The sequence below is a fragment of the Cyphomyrmex costatus genome, unplaced genomic scaffold (genome assembly GCF_001594065.2).
Source record: "Cyphomyrmex costatus isolate MS0001 unplaced genomic scaffold, Ccosl1.0 scaffold135, whole genome shotgun sequence".
In the NCBI taxonomy this organism is placed as follows: domain Eukaryota; kingdom Metazoa; phylum Arthropoda; class Insecta; order Hymenoptera; family Formicidae; genus Cyphomyrmex; species Cyphomyrmex costatus.
Window position 1 is genome coordinate 1,837,699 of NW_017275337.1, and position 23,942 is coordinate 1,861,640.

Consider the following 23,942-nt stretch of genomic DNA (forward strand, 5'->3'; position numbering starts at 1 on the left):
ATTCTTGCATTAAATGAAACTCAGACCGGTCACACTTTGAGAACGTGAACAGCGTTCGATGTTTTATCGCGTTTCACGTGAATCATCGATTTTAGAAGAATTATTATATTGTACCCTGACACTGTGTACGTGCGTGCGTGCGTGCGTGCGTGCTTGTGAAAAAAATGTTCTGATTAAAAAAGGTTCAACATGAATGACGCTTTAGTGTACATAACCAGAAATTCTGTTTAGTCTCACCACAAAAATGTCATTCTCTTGTTGAGAGCCTTTTTGTTGAATAAGTCAAAACATTTTTCTTAGGGTCGCAATTATTAAAAGAAATGCCTTGGTAAAAAGAGTAATGAAAAACTGTTAAAAAATACGAGATCATTCAAGTGGAATTGATACTCATTGAACTCATCACAGTCGTCCGATATCACTTGTAACGACGATGTATCTTTAAGATACGTCTCTCTCGAAATGTCTCTTGAGAAATTGAGATTGAGAGATTCAACATTAAATGCTGGTTGTACGTTGCGGTTCACGTTCCTGATCTAAGACACGTTTCGGGAAAAGCATCTCTCAATGTTGTGACTTAAATTAGATCTTGGCAAAGCAGCGAGCCCGTCCGCGACCTGCCGCCTGCCTCAGAGGCGAACGCGACGGTCGTGAACTCGAGGGAAGGAGAGCGGAAAAATTCACTTACCTTCCAACCGGCACTGCTATTGTTGTCACCCTTGTCCTTGAAGTAGGAGACGTTCTGGACCATCCATTCGTAGATCTGCGAAAGGGTGAGCCGCTGGTCGGGCGCGCTGGTGATCGCCTGGGTGATCAGATCGGCGTAGCTCAGGTTCCCCCAGGCATTTCTCCTCGACGAGTTCTTCTTCACCGGCAGCAAACCGAGCTGCGCCTGATGGGGCGGGGTGCCGCCCTCGGCGCCCTCCTTCGCGGTTGGCGCGTTACCCTCCACGTATCCTTCTGGTCGCGGTAACGGCCATGTGTTGGATCGCGCGCGAGTCTGCGGTTCAAATCCGGTCTCGAGATCCGGCGAAGTGGAGAATTCGAACGAGACTCCCTTCTTCTGTGCTTGCTGTTGCTGCGACGAAGTCATCGACCCCGACGCCGTCACCGGCACCGAATCCATCATGTTTTCCGGCCCGAACTCCGCGATAAACTTCGCGATCGTATGTGTATAAATTCTCTAACAGAGAGATTGGTAATCAATCGATGTTCGGTGACACCGAGAAGATACGTTCGCGCGCGCGGGCGCTCAAACGGTACCCCAGTCGAGCTGCGTTTTCAATCACTGTACGTGGATATACGCGCGCGCGCGCGCGCGCGTCCGTGTGTCTGTGCGTGTGGGTGGGTGGGTGAGTGTGTGTGTGTGTGTGATTACGCGTGCTCAACGTCCTTCGTACGTCACCGTTTGGATGAAGACTAGTAGTAGTGCTTGTTTGCGCCGAATTCAAGTCAGTGCGTTGCTTGATGCTGATGCACCACTGTCGTTTAATCCTTTTTAGACACTGTCAGGTTCTTCAACACAACATCACCATCGAACCAGAGATGATCGAGCGCGAGATCGGAATGTGACGCGCCAGGCGAGGCACGAAATCGACGCTCACGCACGTCGGGAGACGAAGCTCCGTGCCGAGCAATGGTTCGACGACGGGTTCGCGGGAAGCGAATCGACTGCGCTCGCGTGCGACTGCCGACGGCGATGAACCAACTGAGGATTCCGACGGGAGCCGTTCTGCGTGCCGAAAGAGCGCGCGTGAGCGAGAGAAACGTAGGAGAAGAGCGTGACACAGCGGCGGAGCAGATAGCGAGGAGGGAGGGGGAAGGGAGAGAGAGAGAGAGAGAGAGAGATAGGCGCTCGGAGCAGCGGAAGGAGGGAGCAGACCACGTGGTCAAACTCTGTGTTTACAAGCCGTGCCGTCCGGAGGTCACGTGGCCATGTTTTGATAGGAACTTGGCCCGCTACGGGTAGATCTATCTACGCTCTACGTCGTCGTCGCTGCGACGTTGGCGGCACGATATCACCGCGTGATTCGCGTGGCAAACGCTCCTCTCTTCCTGTATGATCGGCGCGATTTTTGGTAGAGACCGTCAACGGTGCGATCGCGATGGCGATGACGACCTTTGATGCCTTGCTCGTTGGAAGACCGTTCCCCCTGATATCTCTCATCGATACCCTCGAATCCTGTCGCTCCTCGATTTCAGCAAACGTGAATGACGGTGACTCCGCGGACGAGTTGTCGTCCGTTGATGAACGCTACCGCGCGCTCCCTCTCGCTGAAAGTGACAGATTTGTGAGCGTGAATGTTATCGCCTCGCTTAACGATGGACTCTCGTGAGAAACGACGACGATTCGTACTGAGGAAAGAAAATCTATTCACACTACGTACAACTTGCCGGCAAGGCAGCGCGGCGCATACTGGCGAATGCAGCGAAATTCCTCCGGCCGGTGCTCGGATTGCTCGGAATCGACCGAGCGGAGCCGAAGTTACGAGGAGCGAATTTGCGACGCCTGTCGCCGCACTTCGGCGCGCCGATCGTCCGACGGCGTGGCATGTGAGAGCGAGAGAGAGAGATTGGAAGAGGAAGAGACAACCGCGAGGGTATTCTCGGCAAACGGTAGGGAGATGTACGCGGAGAGTATCGTAGAGTGTGGCGTAGCTGGTGGGTGTCTCGGCTGCCTCAGTGGGGGTAAGAAAACCAGAGTGGGAGATGGACGATAGTGGGGGGTGAAGAGAAGGACGAATGGGGGCGAGAGAGATGGCTATAAATTGCAACTTTGTGCAACGTAAAAAGGAGTGGGAGACGAACGAGAGAAAAGGACAGGGAATCGTGGCGCGACTCAAAGGTGGGAAAGAGATGAGAGAATGCGATGGGAGGAGGGAGAGTGCTCGTACTGCTCATCTAACGGGTGGGCGGGAAAAGGGGTATACGCTGTGCCCCTAGGGTTAGGCATCGCACTGCGCACAGAACCCGCGAGGAGGGAATTCGCACGCGGTGCACTTCTCTCCTCCCTCCCCTTTTCCTTCGCCTCTCCCGGCCACTCTGTCCTATCTCTCTTCTCAACCTCGTATCTCCTCCCGCCATTCCGCCGCGATAGTCCTACGTTCTCTCGACTCGATTTTGTGCGGCAACCCTTCCGGTACTTTTTCGTATCGCTGCTCTGCGACTTGTAGAATCCGAAGATTCCCAACGGCCGATCGAAATAACTCGACCTGTTGTTTTCGGTCTGCGTGCCTATCGAATGGTATACAGCGTCCTCCGAAAGCCACGAAACATTCCTGAATATGTTCGCGAACATTGTTGCATCGTGACGGCGACGCGGCGACCGGATGCGAATTCTTCGTCCAAGTATTTGGCGAAAAAAATTCAACGTACAGTTCGTTTTTTTTATGCTTTGTAATCATATAAAGTCTTGAATGATCGTTTTCACGGTAGAAATATTTTTCTCACGTTGCGCCCCTCTTATATATATGTATATTATATTTGAGATTTAAATAAGAAGACGATAAAAAAACAAATTTTAGATACCTTTGGCAAGCGTAGTGTCGCGAATTATTCTTACGATCAAGTCTTGCAGCTAATGTTCATAAATCGACTGAATGAAAACGTGCATCTAAATAAATTTAAATATAAAAAAATTTTACCAAGTATTTAAAATACTATTTTCAAAGTTCTATTTGTGTGTTCGCATAACCCAGCATGCATATTCTGTAATTCGTAGCGCAAATTTCGTTATCGTTATAACACCGCTGCGCAGCTCTTTTACTATAGTAAAAAGCTGCGCAGTGACGTTACAAGCGTGCAGGACTTTTAAAAAGAGATAAATATATTTAAAATTATCATTAACGGTTTAAGTGGAATCTAAAGTGATAGGATCCCTTTAAAACGTCATAGAATCCCCTTAAAATGTTAGTGATAATTTTAATGGATATATATTTATCTCTCTTTTTAAAACTTCTAGTACTAAAAAGTACACCCAGAAGATGATTAAGGTAGACAAGTAGTTACAATTAACTTTTTCGAACTGCGTAGTAGTTATTTTCGACGTCAAGGTCATGAAAGAGATCCCGATGTATTCTCAAAGGATCTGTTTGCCCGTCAATTAAATGCACTTTCTGTCACAACAGATTCTTTGGTACTTTTTATGCGCTCTTAATTATTCGCCGATGCTCGATGTTGTCGAGCCGATCGAATAACTCCGAAACCCTCCACCGTCCTTCAATTCGGCCATTGTCCGAAGTCTGTTGACATAAATCCCACACGTTGAAGATATCTCCCGTCCACAAAAAGAAGTCGGCAGTGCCGCTGAAAGGGCAGGTAAATCCGGCCATTGCAACCCGGTTGAAACAAGAAACGACGCGCGCTTGGTGGTGGCCAAACACGTATATACGCGAGTATATCTCTGTGTGTCGTCCTGTGCGGGCAGCTCCGGCTAACTTAAGGGGTACTGTCACCATGCGTAATTATGCACTCTGAACCTTCGATTGTCCGGCGGATATCCCCGATGCACCCAATGTTGTTTGCGCCTGAGCTAAAAACAGCACGCCGTAGCTCACCGCGTCCGTGTACATACATCCGCGCGAACATGCCGCCTGGCTAAAAATAGAAGATGAATGGATTGCCATCTTAAGGACTATATACCTGATCGAATAATTGTACAAACAATTTCGAGTACTATACTATAGCATAATTGTAAATTGAACTTGTATAATGGGCTGTATTAGTTTAAGTTCGTTAGACCGATAATAAATTGCTACAATCCCTCGTTCATCTGAAAAAGGACTGGGTGCTAGTAGTGCGTGGTATTTACCTACGTAAAGAAAATATATGATAATAAGCGCAAAAACTCAGTGGGAAAATCCAAACATGTTGATACGTATCAATGTTGAATATTTTTCTAGTTTTAACAAAAAATATACACTTATTGTTAGTATAAACAAATACATTTGTTGCTCTCTCAATTATTCTTTTCTTTGTGTGGCTGTCTTAATGCTTGCACTCATTTGAGAGTTGTCTACTATTTTGTTTGTATAGGAATTCAGAAGATATGTGACGTAATAAAAGTTATGAAACTTTTTGAACGTTTCTAGATTTTTATTTCGACTGTACCCTCTTATATATATATATATATAGGATCCCTTCAATTCATGCCAATCCCTAAGCATGTATCTCTTTCACGTAGAGTTGAGAGATACGTGCTGGATAATAAACAACGGAAAACACGATTTTAGCATCTTTAAGTAGTTCGTAACCTAATCATTCTCAAGTACGCGATCCCGATTAAATCTATCCAAAAAGACATATAAAAAAGGCATACAAGCTGTTTACTTCGAGAACAGCATATAACTTGAACTTTTAAGTCTTTTTAAAAATCTGCTGGCATATGTAATCTTATCGTATACCTACTTTTAAATTCATTCGAATCAACACTAGACAATTAATTCTGAGTTTCGTACTACATGTTGCTTCACAGGACGCAGGAAAGCCAATATAGTGACGTTGAAACTGTGTGTGTCATAATTTGAGACAAAGAACACAATGAAATAATGAATTATAACAAATTTTACTTAAAGAAAATTATATTTAAGATTTGATATTGTTTTACTAACAATAAGAAATAGTTGTAAGAGATTTTAAAAGTAGACTCATATACGCCTGTACAGATTAAGTATAATGGCAGAGATATTTTCAGATTGTAAGATAGCCATGGCTATTCTATATTAACATCATACCACGTCATACGCGAATATATAAATTAAATTCAGAATTTTTGCAGGTGTGTCGAACGTGCAGCAGCGATGTGGATACGGATCACTGCGTCTCGAAAAGTAATTTAAATACTTTTCAAAATATAAGATACGTAGATGTTGCTCGAATTTGTGATATCACTTTGTTATTTCAATTGCAATAATACCATTTAAGATTCCATAAAATTAAGGTTGCAGCATATTTTACGGGCAACTGTTTTTTCCCGAAAAGTGCGGATCTTTCGGGGCGAGAAGAATCATTCCGAGGCCCCCTATAAGTGCGAGACTTTATCGTGTGAAATTGGACATATGGAGAAAATTAAGGCCAAGTGAAAGAAAACGCTAGCTGCCGGCAACCATTAGATTCTTCTAAAGAGTAGGAGGGGGGGGGGGGGGGATGGCAAGGATAAGTTCGGACTATCAATTACATCAACCCAATTCCGGAGCTTACTTTACGCCGAATCGAATCCGACCAGCCTGCTAAATTTGTTACGTTAACGAGCGTTGCACTCGTCGAGTTTCTACCGCCGCTGTGTGTAACTTTTTGTTTAGTTGGCTATGAAAATAAACGCGAATTACGACGTTCGTTAACTCGATCAGCGGCTATCACGGATCGATAGTTCGCGTATGCAGCTCGCGTCTCGCGTTGGCTGAGTTAGGATAGTGCAGTCGTCTATGAAGTTTTCACGAGAATGAACATGTAATTGGATCGTGTATATTTATATCTGTAGATATGTATTCTATAATTAAAATCAATAATTTATAGTAATAAAAATGTATGAACAACTACTCGACTCTTAATTATTTTATTATTAAGAAATATTAATTATATAGCTATAATATTATTATAATATTATTATAACTATTGACGGGAGAAAAATCTGATTTAATTTAAAATTCAATAACATTGAAGAATGTCACAATTTCAGTTAGTTTTCACTATGTCGAAATTTTATATATATAGTAATTCCCTGTGCGACGACAGATTTCATTGTTGATAGTACGGTACTATAAATATAATTATTCATGCTAACATTGCAGCTATAATACTTATCTAATAGATATACATTATAAAGTTTTCAGAAATATATATTACACACGCACATATTAAATATCTTACGTCACATTTGAAGGGATAAAAAAAATGATATACCGCGCATAAAGTAATTTTAATTTTTGTTTCAAATACGTAATAAGTACGTATTAATGTTATCATTATAACATTAATAAAATACAGTTTTTTAAATTTGTTTTTGTTTAATTTCTTCTACTAAGAAATGTACATATAATACCTAAGCTACTTTCAAAACTTCTGGCCTTTATAAGAATGCACTTTGTTTTATTTTGTCTTTGGTTAATATCTTATTAATTTGAATTAATTTTTGATATAAACTTCCACACAATATTTACCACAAAAGATAACGCGCTCGCCTTTGCTTCATTGTGCAGCTTCAAATTGTAGATTCGAATTAAGTTGTGTAGCTTCTAAAGTAGCTTTCTACATTACTCATTGTTGGTTAAATCAATCACGGTAAAACAGCGCGCCTCTCACATGCACGCATTCTTTATATTAATATATTATATTATTTCAATATTTTAATAGACTTGAACATTAATTACATTATACACACATATATATTTTTAATATAAAATATATTATTAGATATCTCTCTTTTTTAATATAAAAAAAATGTGTAACGGCAGCAGATATACTATCGAGATGCTAGCTCGATAGATGGCGATAGCGGCTTGTCTGACAACCAGGCAGCTGGCAAAGGCGCCTTTTATACATTCGCTTGAATGGGAGAACCAGCAGCCGGCTGCTCCTGCTCGGCGACTGGTTACCAGACCGGCCGGCACTTGGCGTACCATCGTCGTGGCGCGCGGTACGTTCGCTCCGCGTCGTGCGTCGTCGTTTCGCGCGCGTTTCCCCTGCGCGATTCAACGCGATAATTATCCTGTAAAAAGGTTTGCGCGAACACGAATCTTACAAGTGGCGGCATTTTCAAAGAATCCACCGCAATGCCGCACACGCCCTACTTCCGAAATTCGAGTGTCGACCTGTAATGCGCCGCGGCGTGCTATTTCGATCTTTCGTGATCCGACGGGAGTGCGGAGTGAAAGTGCAGCTGAGAGAGTTAAAGAAAAAAAGGAAAGCGAGTCGCGGTGACGCGGCGATAGAAGGCGATACGTGGTTCGATAGTGACAGGAAGAATCACCATCAGTGCAGGCAGCATGAGATCGTGTCGGTGGCACGGAGGATCCGCGGAATTTGGCCGATTTCGCGGATCAACGTGCAGCGATGCGGTGCTCCGGTGATAATTAGGGAGAACCAGCGCTAAAGTGTGTTATGCGCGAGTGCGACCGATTAGGAATACCCTACCCCCGGCGCCGTCGTCGTCGTCGCCGTCGTCGTCGCGATGCCGTTTGTGATGCGGAAGGTAGAGCCGCGGCACGTGTGCCGCGGCCACGTGCCGGCGGGCTCGCATCCGGGCTGGCCGGTGGGCGCCGAGCTCGAGGCGGTGGCGAACGGCGCCCTCACCAGCTCCCTCAAACAGTTGGCCTCTCTCCTCACCGTCGCGGAGGACATATTCGCGAACCTCACCGCCGAGTTAGCTCAAGTCGCCGAAAGAAGCGGACACCTACGTCATAAGCTCGACAAAGTCGAAGAGCGACTCGGCACCGTTGATCCTAAGAAGATACCAGTCCGTGAGTATTCTTTTTATCTTTTATCGGATTGTCAGATTCTCCATTGATCGCGCGATGAACAAATCCGTTCATTCAGAGGCTGTGCTTTTATCGGCCCCGTGCTGCAATTACTACTTACTGCAGTGATGTGCTGCTGCATAAAATAACTAGCAATAATTGGCGCTTGTTAGTTTCTTCGATCGTCGACACTGATTGCCAAAGTATAAAGTTTAAACTCTCTGAGAATATAACAACAAGTGTGACTAATGCTATGCTTCAAACTACTGTCCCGTTGAATCAAGTTAGAAAGCAAATTGCCCCCGAGGGGATAGACGCTGTAACGTGCAGGCAAAGAAAACCAACGCACGCTCACATTGCTCCAATTTTGTAAGACAGCTCTCGATAGGTACGATATTCTTGCACGTCACACAATTCCTCGAAATGTGTTTACATTTATTACGATCTTCAAGTTCAATCAACAAGCAGTCGAGTCGTCGTCGAGCACAAGAGTTTTCACTTATATTTAGTTTCTATTCTCTTATATAGATTTTAATCTTCTCCTTTAGTAAAAATTTAATAAAAGTATCATTTTTTTTGCAAAATATTAACTCTTTCTCATAGTTTCTCTTTCGTTATTATTTTCCATCTTTGCATCTATCTATTTTATAAAGCATCGCGCAGAGAAACGAAGATCAATGGGAATGTAAAAAGAGAGGAATGCAACAAATAGAATAATAAAGACAACCTTACCTGGCTTGTACCGTGGGAAACGGATTACGATATGTCTCGAAACGAAGTTTTACCTAGGCAGGGCTCCTACCGCGCGATGAAAGCATCAAAACTTTCTTATTCTCACAAGTCCTATGCATTTATCTCAGAGACAAAAAACAGAAAACTTAAAAATGTGTGTGTGGGTGAGGGTTACAAGAATCGTTAATGAATCGTTTGAAGATGTCGAACCACTTCAGTCTCTCAAGTTGTATTAGAGGTAGATAATGTGTGAATTAAAGATTTTAAAGAATCTACAGAATATCTGTAGAATAAGTTTTAAAAAATTTAGGAAAAGATCTAAATTGATTATCAATCTATATCTTTCCAAAGATTTAATAGCGGACCAAGTTGTAAGTTATAAATCCTGTATAGTATAGTGCAGCTTTTAAAGGAATTACATTTTGTATATATAAATTATTTAAATTTCTCTATGTTTTACCTTTTAAAATCCTCGAGCAACAAAATTATATTTTTTTTTTACATTTTCAATAAACATTCTTCTAATTTACGACGCTTAAAAGTCAATAAAGAGATAGTAAGACGTTAAAAATTCGATAATCTCGGGCTGTATTATTAAAGCCCTTTCAGTAAATTTAACATTTGAACGAATTAGTTATAAATTTTGGTCACGCCTAAATGCGGCAGCGATTGTAAGATTAGAGGAAAAAGTTCTCACTGACCGAAATTGCTTTAGCTCTATAGTTCAAGTATCATCGACGCCAGCGGAAAATTAACGTCAGGCTTGGAATTGGAGCCACTTTTTACGTCGCACGTCATCTCCGTTACTCCGAATAACCATCAAGTCAAGAAAACCACGATTTATCATCACGTGATTTTACCATGAAAACAACAATGCACTTTTCTTTCTAAAATCAAGTATTTTTATGAAAGTTCTTTTAGAGAGGTTAGTACCAATTTTTCGAAAGCGTATATCGACATATTTTTCCTCTTCATTATTACATAAGTGACAAATGCTCACTTGTAGCAACAAAAATTAAATGAAAAAAAGGTATCTTTTCTCAAACTTTTATCTTTTTTCCCATTACATTTCTAAAAACGTACCCCATTTGTGCATTTCTTATCATGTTGTTATAAAATTAAACTGAATCTATTCATATAGAAAAAAATGTATTATATATAGATATATATAATATATAGAGTACTTGACATTTATTTACTTTGATTTACATCAAAAAATTGATTTGTGACAATTAACTAAATGAGCTATATAAATTGTTGTTTACAAATAATTAAATGATTCTTGTCTAAGATGAGAAATCACGATTGCGTTGCCAAAAATATTGCTGCTTTTAGCGAAATACATGTTTGTGAATATTGATTCCATTGACATTCACAGCTGAGGCTTCTTTATTCTGATCGAGGAAAGAATCTTCCATCTTTAGGGATCGTTCATTGGGCCTCGTAAAGGCCTAGGAAAGAACCCGTGCTTTCTTCCCAGCCTCTCGTACCGCCAGTCCTGCAAAGACGCTACACCCTGAGACAGCTGACTCAGGTAATCGGCCGCACAAACGGCGCTGGGTCTCGGATTCTTCCCCGCGGTCGGTGGGAATTTTAATTCCCAAGGGTGAAACAGGCTCCGTTGCCGCCGGGAAGAAGCAGATAAAATAACGTCTGCCGGGTGTAATTTAATGCCGGTGTGCGCGTTTATACGTCTCGAATGTATTCGAATTGTGAGAGCGATATTCGCTTATCAAATTTATTTTCAAAAATATTTCTCTTCGATTTCTTGCTTCACTTAAACATGACTCATGAGTATTTTTATTTGCGTTATTTATCATTTATATGGAATTATATGTACCAAAACGCTTTTAAAGATTATTAAGACATTGTTGCAACACGATTTAATAATTTATTACGTCCGCTAGATAATATTTCCTATGCGCTACCGCCGACATTTCACGTAATTTCTCTTGAAGCTGCACGAGACTTGCGAGCAGCGCGGTTGAAAGTATAGCCTAGCCTTGAACCTTCAGGCTCAAGTATCTCGCCAGGGATATCGCAGATCCTGGTGAAATCAGAATTTACGTTCTCGAGGGGACATTGAAGTCGAGATGAAGAAAGGAGGGAGGGATAAAAGAGAGAAGGTAAAGGACAGATACTATTGATGTAAACATATTACATAAATAAATAATTTTATGTGTGTATATAAATACTTAATTCTAGACTCGCTAAGAGTTTCTCATAAATACATATGTATTTTACTTGTAAACATAAGAAGAAAATATTCAAGTTAAAATTATATCAATAATATATTTTTATTGTAATACATAAATATTACCGCGTGTACAATACATACACTTTCAAAAAAGTTGACGTTTAATCAAATAATTAAACTTAAAATTAGTAGAAACAAAGTATGCAAATTTCCTTTAATTACCTGAACGGACAAATAAACTATTTATACATATGTCAAACGATAGGGCTCGTATGAATAGTCAGTTAGACAAATGTGTATAAATTCAGGATAATATTGACTTCGGAAATCTAATATCGCTAATGTAATTCTGTAATATCGCGTCGCGAGCGCGTCGAGAGGATAGCAGTCGACTGGCTTCTGCGGAAATGGTCATACGCAGGATGTGGTTCGACCTGGTCGAGCAGGTTCACAGCACTCCGAACTGCGAGCGAACGGGGTTAGTTTGATAGGCTTCCCATTGAGAAAAGCCATCCATCCAATTTTGGGGAAAAAAATATTTTTCTCCCAATTTTCAACTTGATTGACAACAGATACTTGCTTTTTTGTGTACTTGGAGAAATTTCTTATTACACAAACAGACACTATATGGCAGTCTGACGAAAGAAATGATTCTTTTTAGATATTTCTTACAATTGTCACGTTATATTCTTTTAGGGACATATTGACTTTTACTTTTTAAATGCTGCATTGAAAAACACAACAGTAATTGTTTTTATCACATTAGTGTTTAAAGTTTACTTTCACACACTTTTTATAGTATACTAATCAGTTTTTGATTTAGTACTAAACACGAAACTGCACGAAATCGCTCGCTTTTCTTTGGGTAAATATAATATTTCAAATTTACTCTGTTGCCCCTTTAGGCAAATATACGAGAACCTTGTAATCAACCTGCTTAAATAATCATATTTTAATGAAGGCATTAATTCATAAGCACGTTCCGCAACGTTTCCTCTTTTAAATTCATAATAAAATATGGTAATTCTATGTAGCTGTGATATTTATGTGAAAGAACATACGTCTCTCGTTTTTTTTAATCATAAAGGATTGAGTACTCTCTAATAAATATAAATTAGATTATATACAAGGTGATAGATACAAGCCATGTTATAAACTGTCCAGAGAGAATGTACTTTTTTTTCTGAGAAGTGTAACAATTTCAAGCTCTTTTAGTAACGTACAATTTTATACTATTGCTATTTGAGAATTAAAGAGTTTCCCGCGTCAGCTGTTTCGCCTGAAATTTTCCCCTTTCTACCCCGTGAACCCCGCTATGGATATATCACGGACCCCCGTGTACGAATAATAACGACGCGGACGGAAATAAAAGTGGGCCGCAACGGTCCTCGTCTACAGCTTCGTCTCTATCACCCCTCGTCTCTGCTTCCTTTATTTCCTCACCCGGCTTCTTACTTTTACTTCCGGTTGCCAGCTGGCGTCGAAGAATAGGAGGGGGCTCATCGAGGGGTGGCGCAAGCACTGGAGAGGCAGGCATCTAGACAGGGGGACTTTCCCGCTTAATTTTAGCTGGCTTGACACCGAGGCACGTGCTTCGAATAAAACTGCTCTTTACCGCATTAGAGTACATCGTTATGAAAAAAGTTTGTAGGCGATAAGGTTTGTCCGGCTCCCTGTAGATATACCTATATCAGCAAAGTATATTGACTTATCTATAGTGAAGCATCGTCGAAAAGCAAAAAAGTTTGAAGATGTCTAGAAGAATTGCATGAAGATTGAGTATATTAAAAAAATACCGTTGTATATGTAATTATACATATATGGTATTAATGTACATACATATATGTATGATCAGTGTATGTATTATTATTCTGAAATTATTATTCTGTACAAATACTTATTTAGTTCCCCACGAACATTACAGATAACCAGTTCACGCGCGAATACATTTGATAAGCACATTAATTGAAAACAAATGAAGAAGATTCCAAGTGAATAATTGTAACGATTAAATTAATGACAGTTTTTCACAAGTACACATGTGATAAAATTTTTATGACATACATGAAATCGATGCATATTTCAACCGATGACTCTTAATCGAGTTTATCTCTCACGATAACCATAAAAAGACAACATAACTCTCGAAGAAATAATGAGCACAGCTCACGAACGCGAAGAATTTTTCTTTCGAACTCGTGTTATTCTTTTCTTTTTTTTTTCGGAGATAGCAAGTATATTTCCTCGAGTAGCCACTTTAACCCTCCTCATCTTACACCACATGCTCGTAAGACAAGAACAGATGCCTCTTGATGATCGCAAGAGTATTTTGGGTAGTTACGATTTCTGTTTTGGGAATGAACGAGACCAAACGCAAACTACTACAAAACCAGACTCTATACTTAGAAATTTTCTCGCGACTGCAAATTTTATCTCCAATCTTAGGAATGTTAACAAAAATTCCAGAAAATGACACATTTATTATTTCAAAAAAAGCACGGAGCGTTTAGCATTTGTAATTATAATAATAATAAGTTTCGCTAATTCCTTTTGAAATTCAATATTCTAATTTATCACACGTGATTTCGTAATACTTTCTGGAATTTTTCCATTCGTTCTATCAGTTTCGTAATTCGAGTACCTGTTTCGGACCTTTTTGGTGCGCCCAGGTATCCAACAACCTGATCGTCGACATTTTCAAAGAATTCCCGGAATGAGATTATCGACATCGCTATTTCTCGATATTTCCGTGATTCTGCGCGTGTATAAACGCAACGCAGCCTGCATCTGCGAGTAGTCATGTAATCATCAATCAGTCGCGTAAAGAGCAAGAGAGCCGATAAAAAAGCTACGAGAAGGTAAGTTAAACCTATCATTGGTTAATTAATCATCGCGACTCGCACATCTGCCCTCGCGCGTTACGAACCTATTATTAAGTACCATTACTCGCCTATATCTACCTGCCAAAGCCCTTTCGCGACCTTTGACTCCTCTCCTATAGAAAAAATATAGAAAGAATTCTAATGTACAGTTAGCAATCTGCAAATTCCGATTGATCGTTGATTTTATTTTTGCTTTCCTCTATCACGATTATAATATCAATCTTAAAACTTTCACATTTATGATATTGCATATTTAACGTTTGCAATGACAATAGAATAATTAAAATATTAATAATTATAAACGGAATTTATAATTATATATATATATATATAAAACAATTTCGAGTGAGAAAACATATTTTTATATGTATAAAACTGTAATAAATTGATTAATTTGATAAAGAAATTAATTTGGAAAGTTTATTGCATTTTTATGTAGATAATAGGTTGGAGAAGTAGTTCGAGTATTTAATATTTGTTAAAATTTAATTAAATTTAAATTGTTTACACTACAAATCGCACAAACCGTCTTTTAACGAGTTTTCCCGCAGCTCTGTAAGCACGTTCGTGTGATAGAAAGAGGAATTTCTAGTACCCATCGTCTGCATTTCGATTGAAATGTCACTCGATGAACGTTACGTTATCGTACGATTATCCCGCGAGAGAGTAACGACCCCGTTACTCAAACGTTTCTGTTTACGATTCACGTATACGCGCCAATGATAACATTGCGTTTTCCTGAAAGACCGATGAGCGTGTTGCATCAAGCTTTACATGATGAATATAGGTATAGGATCGACAATCTGTGAAACATGATTTCTGTACAAATCACTATACTTATGGTAATTCTAATACAGAATAATATTCTAATCGTATTAGGTCTTGTACAGAGGCTTCTTTGCGCTGAATTTTCTATGAGAAAACATTTTCACTCTCGTATAATAGGAATTTTATGTGAAAACAGTATAAATTACTTGTGAAAATTATATGCAGAATTGTATTCGCGCGCGCGAAATGCTATACTATTTAATTATATCTTATTAAAATTATACTCGTAGAGCGTAGGTTTTTTTTTTTTTTTTACTGTGTTAATATATTCTGTACTTGCAGATAAAAATTTTGTTAGGTGTGGCATCACGAATCGGAATTGGGCGGAGGTAAAGACGTACATATCAGTTCGTCGAGGGTGGCGCGCGAAATGTCACACCATTTACTTTACATACAACACTTTTATATTTATTTTTAACAAAATTTGTACAAAACTAGTACAGAATTAATTATCAGAGCCTAGAACATTGTCTATAATGGATAACATTTATATAATAGGTATTTTACCTAGCAAGCTCTTGATGCGCCCTTGTATTGGAATACTTTTTAAGTCTTCGCGTATAAGATAACGTGCAGCTACATTCTTTGTTCCGATGAAAAATAAAACAATACAAATCTCATTTTATACTGAACATTTGAAATCACACTGTCTGTTGTCACAAATTGCCCAGATAGCAGAGAGAGATATTTTGAGCTTTCTTCCTAGCGAAAAGCTTGATACTTTTCTATTTCTGTCCCACTGAAATGATACCAATGGACAACGTTTGTCATCGTTTATCTTGCCGCGAGAAAACATTGAATGATTGAACACGATGCAGTGATTATAAATGATTTAAATGAACGAGAAAAAACCTTTAGAATTCAGTGAATAGTACGAAGTCGATATTAAGGATGTCAAAATAAACTAAATTTATTATGAATCACTTATCAATTACATTTAAGTGATAATAAAAGTTTACCCTTTTAATTTTTACCGTTTGAAATCTTTAGCACGGTACATAAAAAAATTTTAATTCTGTTATCTTTACGCATCCTATTCGTATGAAAAGTACGTAAATTATTTGTAATTGAGACATCAATTATTTACAGAATATAAACACTTAATATAATTAAATTAAGCACTTAATAAAATTAAATTCTTAAATGGGAATTTAAGATAATGGTGTAATAATAGCAGGTTAATCCTAGAATTCAAATATGAAATATTTTTTCTTTCTATTGTGAAAGATTTAATGATTGAAAGTTACAAGAAAACCTTTAATTAAATTTATGGATTTTTGATTCGTAAAAAATTGAATTCCCATCAAACTTTTAAACTTTTTGAGCGTGAACTGGCGGATTGAGATAAGATGCGTTTTAGCAGTCGATCCGCTGCGTCTCACGAGTGTGCACTTAAGTAGTCATTAGTAACGCACGATACAATTGTTGCTTATGCAACAGATGCGAGGCAAGCAAGAATTCCAGGGATACTTCTAGCTGATGAGTGCACTAGCTTCGTCCTTCGGAACCTCGTACGGAAATCGTACGTACCTCGAGGAAATCGCGTTATCATAAAAAGTCTCGATTACGTCTCAAGTATTATAACCAACACGGACATCATTTATATACGAGATAATCGCAGCTACTCTCCTTTATCTTTCGCTCATTATTTACGCAATAATTTCTCCGTGACGTAGAATTAAACTATACGACGCGGCGCGACAATTCTGTTGAAGAAAAGTCAGATTAGTTAAGCCGCCTTGTGCATGTCGTTATTGCACTCGGTTCACAAACTGCCTTGTGAAATTATTACGAAAAAGATTGATTAAAAAAAACTTTGTGATATCTTATATGCTCGACAACGTATGCAAATATTATGGACTACACAATACAATACCGGTATTCATCGTTATCCTATCGCTTATTATTATGTCGACTGCGGTTTTTAATGGCGCCTGCGCTTCAATTTTATTACTACGATGCTATTTCTACATTGGATACTTTTGATTAAAAGTCAAGTAAAAAGCAATTCTAGAGATATGCGTTACGAAATAATTTAATTAATTTGTAATCATTTCTATCTCGAATTATAATATATTAAAAGAAACATGAATGTACGATGTATAAACAGAAAGATCTATGGTCCGCGGCTAAAGAATCGACAATCTATCGACCGGGAAAGAGAAGAGTTTGAGAGCGCCATTATCTATTTTGAAACAGAATATCTCGCCGTTTATCCGGCATCGTTGTGATTCAGGCTCTTATTTATCCCCTCATTGCGCAGTTTCCCTGCCCATATCGTCCAATTGCATCGCTCGCTGATTGATTTATTGTATTTCACGGATTCTCACTCACGTGACTGTATGGCCGATACGTATATCCGATATATTTAGTGTTGTTCATGGTAGGTATCTGCCGCGAATCGCGATTTTGCGGCTCGCTCCTCGCACCGATAATTGGCCGGCTTCTCACCTCGTCTTGGTGCTAAAGTACATCTAACGACTCTTCGGTCTCGATGCATCGTGCAATCATGATTAGCGAGTTAGTCTCATTGACAATTCGATTATCGCCATAAGTCTTTCTTAAATCTTTAATCGTAGAAATAAATAAGAAGATTGATGCTAAATGATCGACGCACATTTTGCTCCTTTAAAAAGAAACGGCATCAACGCCATTTTTTCTCTTTGTAATTTTGCAATTATAAATATATCCTACCTAATTATACGTATGTATATATGAGTAATGCACGGAAAGAACGCGCGAGTGCTGAAAGATACATCTAAAAATTTTACTGGATATAAATTCGAAAATAATTTTATCGAAAACTCAATTAAACAAGAGAGTTGCTGGAATATTAAAATGTTTTGCAGTATTGCCTACTGTCATTTAGTTTCTAACATAATTATTTGGATATTATGAATTACTTCCAGAGTTATCTCTAGATCTGTATTTAGCAAAATTTTAGATCTTTTAGTTCAGCAAAATCGTTCCTTCCGCGTGGATGAAACTTATTAAATAATTTAATTAAAAATCCAATAGAACATGTTTTTCATTAAAATAAATTTCGTAATTATGATCTTTTTATAATTGTTGCGTTACTTAATTTAATTAATTTTATATCTGAAGAGGGCTTAATCGGAAAGCCAAAACATGTAGTAGGCTTATGATAATGTCAAAAAGTTTCATTATTATTTGACTGTATTATTACGATTGTATTGTTATTAATTTTAAAAAATAGATATAATTTTGTTTTTTCTATTTTTAATTTAATTGCTTTATAATTGTTACATTAATTAACGTAACTGTTTTGATACACTCAGAGAGTGAATGAAGAAAATAACATTCATCTTGATCTTTTTCATTTTCTTTTTTTTTAATTCTTCGAAAGGAAATGGGATTAGCCAGTTGTAAGCCGTATGGATGCCAACACTATTACCTAACGAATACACTAAGGGAACGTTCTGTTCCCCTCGGGGTGCACTTCCGCGCGCCATTCGTTACGTTCTCGAGTGCTTGGTTGCTTGACTCCGACAGGATATAAAAGTGTCGGTCGGTCGGTTGGTCTGTCGGTCGCTCGGTCGATGAGTTGAAGTGTCGAAGCCATTGAGACACGATGTGAACAATACGGAATCTGGCTGGGGCCACATTTTGAGTTCTTGAACGCAGTGCTGACTGACGTTTCAAAGAGCGTGTCTCGCCGTATCTCCCCAAATAACTTCACAGTGCCGTTAAAAGGCCTCGCCTTTGTCTCCGCAGCGTGATGGCTCCGTTCTGTTTCGAGGAGAGGAAAGTTTGCAAGCGAACCGTTTAACGTGACCACGTTAACCGATTTATCGCGACTTAACTCCGAAACTATAACCGACGCCCGCATTGCAGAACGCTGAATTCTGCTACGGTGGATATCGTTTGGCGGCTTCGTTCTGTAGCACGTTGATTAGAATGAGATTTTATTGCGTTTATTTCCGATAGTTTTTGAGCATGATTTTCTGCAGTGAGTTAATTTGCATACATATTTCAATCGTGAAGAATTTGACAGCGATATTATTACTTAATTATTATTAAGTAACACATTATTATGTATAAATCTTAATTCTCTTTGATCTCTCACTTAATTTTGAGATTTCAAAGCAGAAAGACCGATCTCGTATTCTTATTGCAAAGGAACGTCATCGAGAAATTGTTCTCAAGTAAGTCTCGAAACACATTAGTGACTACATTAAATTTAATAATAGCTATAATCTCTATCTTTTCTTTTTTGTTTCCATTTTAATCTTAGTGACTATCATCATAGTTTGAATATCCTGCTAGATATAACAGACGACGTTAGAACAATTTCGAATAAAGATGACACCAGGGAATTTTGACGTAATCAACTTAATTTGTTATAGCAAATTAATTAAAGTTATCATTCTTTTATTCTAAAGAAAAATTAGGACGTGGAAAAAGAAAGAAATAATGAAAAGAAAAGTTGTGTTTATAAGTCTTCCCTTAAAGATGCAATAAATTATATTATTATAATAAAAAATTTAGATTTAATGTCTAAAATAGAACATAGTAGAAAAATCGTTTATGTTGATGGAATGTTTATTTGATTTTATTTATAAGTGATTATTACAAGTTTCGTTCACGTTTTAATTCATTCATACAGAACCGTAATTTGAGTACGAAGCATATAATATTGCGCAAATCGATGAAAATTAATTAAATAATGAAAAATAATTGATGAATAAATCCTGGAAAAAAACGAGGATTTTTATCTGGAATATCATAGGCATATCCATGACTAGCCAGATTTTGCTGGACACCATGTATAAGTGTTATTGAAAATCCTATTAATAGTATTATTTACAAAAATACTTAATAAATAATTATAATACTTATTAAAATATTACCAATTTTTTATCATGTATGTATTTAGAAAAACGAATTTTCTAACAATAAAATTAATCTGCAAATCCAAATAACCGTGGTCATGTGATATTATCACTATCAATTATATATAGTTGCATCAAACGTGTGTGTATTTCTACCATCCCACTCACCCACGTGGAAGCGCATAACATCAACTTTAATCGCTAAGAAATTACGTAATTGTCATTGATTCTTCCGTGATTATCTTGGTATACGTCTTTTCTGAGCGAGTAAACATACATCCATGTTTGAAATGGTGAATGGAGAACTTCCGTCTACATTCTACACAACCACACTTGAACGTTCCTTTTTCTTATATTCTCTCTCTCTCTCTCTCTCTCTCTCTCTCTCTCTCTCTCTCTCTCATTCTCTTCTTTAATACTTTCTATTTCCATATCGTCGAAGCATAGCAATCGTAATATTTGTAGTTCATTATATACGTGTTTGTAGCATTATCCTTATTCGATTTTATTCATTAGAGCGATTTCTCGCCGCGCATTGGGCAATTAAGCGCTGTGAGAATGGTGACAGGATATTTTCATTGAAAGAGGTTTTTTCTAAATGGGCTTTTGTCTAGAAGGATATAACGAAATTTTTCTAGGAAAAAAGATAAGATCGCGATCCGCAATGTAATTAAACGAATGCTATGATAAATGAGCTGTTGCTTTCTTGAGGTAACAATGGACACATCCAACGGATATGATTGTATTAATTGCGGTGTAGAACGAAGCAATCGATGAAAATGAGTAATCTTTTATCATTCTTCTCCAGGTGTGGCATATAATAGTGTAGAAGATAATGCTGATGTTACATTTAAAATTTGACTTTTGACACGAAATCTGAACAATCATAATCACAACATGCTATAAATTTCACTGCTTTATAAAAAGTTTTATATTTAATCGCAAAAAATACCAATATTACATTATAATTAAAAATGTATAAAATATTAATGATATTAGTATGAAACCGAAATAAAATCTTCATGAATGAAAATATTTATTATGTATATTTTGTGTATATTTATATGCGACTTGTTTATTATTTTATTTTGTACAAATCGGCATTTACCTATTTTATTATAATTTTTTATTTTAATTTCATTATCATTCTAACTTCTAACAATTGATTGAATAGTTATGAGAATTATACTGATTTCAAATTTAAAATGTGGTCTCTGTAATGAGAACGTGACAAGAAAATTAAATTTTACGAGTTTTATTATATCTGCGTCAAAGAGAGAGAGAGATCGTATGTCTCTTTCCAGTAGAAATTTTTTGCATCAAAAAATTCATAAAACTTACAGAATAGCTTATTCCAGTTTTAGCTTATTTTAATTTAGGAGCTTTAGTGCTTCGATATACTTTTGATAGACATATTTCGCGCATCACGTTGCATTTATCACAAGAAAAAAAATGCTAAAAATGTGTAAAAATTGTGTTGCGTATTGTGAAGATCGATTGCGAAGAAAACGTTACAAGCGAGGCAGGTGACTATATCAGAAACGGGCAGGAACCGCATATCCAGATGTATACGTATCTATGTGAGCACGAATTATCAGGTGTTTCCCACAAGCAACGGACTAAATGCACCTGCTGCCAGGTAAGCGCGGAACGAAGTCAATGTACGCCGACCGCTCGCACTCGGATTTTGTCGACGGCACGGCGCGGCGCGGTATTACGAAGTTGTTATGCAAAGTGGAACTAAGTGGCGTTTACCGCAAACTGGGTAATGGCAAGCGCGTGGCGGTTTGATTCGAATCTCTATAAGAAAAATTTTAGCGGAATTTGAGAAATAGGAAATATTTAGAGACTTTACGTTAGAAAAACATGCCAATATTTTTTTAGCTTGCAGTATAAAATAAAACAAGTCTTTTCTGTACTTGTAAGACAAATTCTTTTATGAAAAAAGATTTTCATTATAATATTTCTGTAATACTAGATAAATTCATTCTATTTATAGCTCTTGTGTTCACAGTTGATCCATTCATGTCAATTATGATGGTTAAATAAGCTTGTGTGTGCGCAACGTATCATACTTATTTAGTATAACAAACATATAAGTCTCGCATTTATGTTAAAGTACGCTCGATCGATAATATCCATTACCGATATATACGCGGATCATTCCAACGAGAAAGCCCTAAAAATCGTGGAATATTTCATTATTATATCGATAGTTAACAACTAGGAAGCATTATAAAGAACTACTCTTAATAATTTTCGTAATTTGGATCACGAATAGTAAACGCGTTGGAGATGACGTACATAGAGTAATTTACGTGAAAAAAGAAAAACACAAAGGCGAGACTGACGCGTAATACCGCACGCGCACGCAGACTGCCCAAGATGTCAATAACCTTCGCCTTCGTCGTCGTCGTCGCCGTAGTCGTTGCGTGATCAAACCAGCCTCGCCTGCCTCTGGTTCCACGCGCCGCGCCGATCCCCCTTTCGGCCCATCCAACTACCCTTCGACCACCCTCCGCAGTTCGCGGTAACGTTCGTTTATACATACACGGCAGCAGCTCGTCTAACCACTCGTGCGATCGAACTGAAGAGGGTCGTCTCGGCGGAAACAGCAGGTCATCGGAAAACATTTTTATGAAAATATTGGTACTAACATCGTTAATTATGAATTAACATTTTTCTCTAATATTTATTAATATTTCAATACATCAGATTTTTAGATACATATTCTCATCGTCTTCATAGCGTGACATTAAAAATGCATGTATTGTATATTAAAATGTACTAATTAAAAATTAACTTACCAAATTTATAGTGAGTGAATGAGACACGATAGCGAGTAAATGGAATTGAAAAAGATTGTATCTCGGGAATATAGAATTGATTGGGATTGAATGAATCATTTTCCGGTAAACGCGGGAGAGTCGGTGGAGCGAGTTGAGGCGAATGAGTCAGGGGGGACGAATCGGTTCGTGATTCTCAATGTGAGAGAGTCGCAGCAAGTTTAAACGGGGTCCGAGTGAGAGCACAAGGTGTCACAGGGGAGCAGCACATTGTTCGTGTTGAAAGACGACTGAATGCTGCCGAGATGTGTCCTCGACCCTTTCCCCTGGGATCGAGGTTTTAATTCGCCGTAAATGAAGTGTCTTTAACCGCGACGACGCGTTTACGTCGTATATGCAAAACATCCCAAATGCATTCGTGACGGTTCTCACTCGCCCCCTCGAACTGTTCCCACTCCCAACTTTCCTTTTCTCTCGCTCCCATCGTCTCCTCGATCGGAAGGGGTGCGTACAATACCTAGACGGACTGCATAATTACTGCACGTGCCGACCCACATACGCGACGTTCCACATTGGAACGAGTAGTCGGTGAATTATGCATATATACGCACGTGTCGCGAATTGAGAAATTTTGCGCACAGGTGAAAATTAATTAATACCATAACATCAGGTTGTTTGTAGGAAACTTGGTGGATATACAGAAATTAAAATGAAAAAATAAAAAAAACAAACTATAATATAAACTTAGTATTAATATCAAGAAAGTAACACATCAGAGTAATAATTTATAAAATAACTATATATATGTATAATCTATATATAATATTTTCCATTACAATATAAGTATTTAAACTGTATCTGTTCACGCGCGCGCGCACACACACGCATTTAGTAGAGAGAGGGAGAGAGAAATCAAATTTACATCAGAGAATGCATGATATATCACGAAAAATGCTTCTCTTCGTATGCGAAAAATTCGGAATGGAATACAGCTGTGGCGAATCAAAATCATTTTTAGTACTCGCAATCTTGGTCGTATATCGTAACCATAAATCTCGATCGACGACTATGGAATACCGTATTCTCGCGAATATTCGCTACGGCAAGTACCTACTCCAAGATATTTCTTCATGCCACGTGTCCGAAATTTCGTATCACGAGCCTGTCGACCTCGCCTCCCTCTTCGCTCGAGTTTGGGGGGGGGGGGGGGCCTT

At 38.3% G+C, this 23,942-nt stretch overlaps 2 protein-coding genes across 2 annotated transcripts in view; one reads left to right on the forward strand and one right to left on the reverse strand.

Moving 5' to 3' along the window:
• Positions 1-574: 574 nt before the first annotated feature.
• On the reverse strand, positions 575-1,126 carry LOC108782767 (forkhead box protein O). Its single transcript, XM_018551124.1, has one exon. The coding sequence runs from the start codon at positions 1,124-1,126 to the stop codon at positions 575-577; it is 552 nt and encodes a 183-aa protein (XP_018406626.1).
• Positions 1,127-8,164: 7,038 nt separating this feature from the next.
• gukh (NHS actin remodeling regulator GUK-holder) overlaps positions 8,165-23,942 on the forward strand; it is an 89,777-nt gene continuing 73,999 nt past the window's right edge. The window contains exon 1 of the mRNA XM_018551125.1: positions 8,165-8,453. Coding sequence (XP_018406627.1) covers positions 8,165-8,453 — 289 coding nt within the window. The remainder of the gene's footprint in view (positions 8,454-23,942) is intronic.

Excerpts from the sequence above, each read along its gene's own strand:
- LOC108782767 (XM_018551124.1), bottom strand. The coding sequence starts at position 1,126 with ATGATGGATTCGGTGCCGGTGACGGCGTCGGGGTCGATGACTTCGTCG.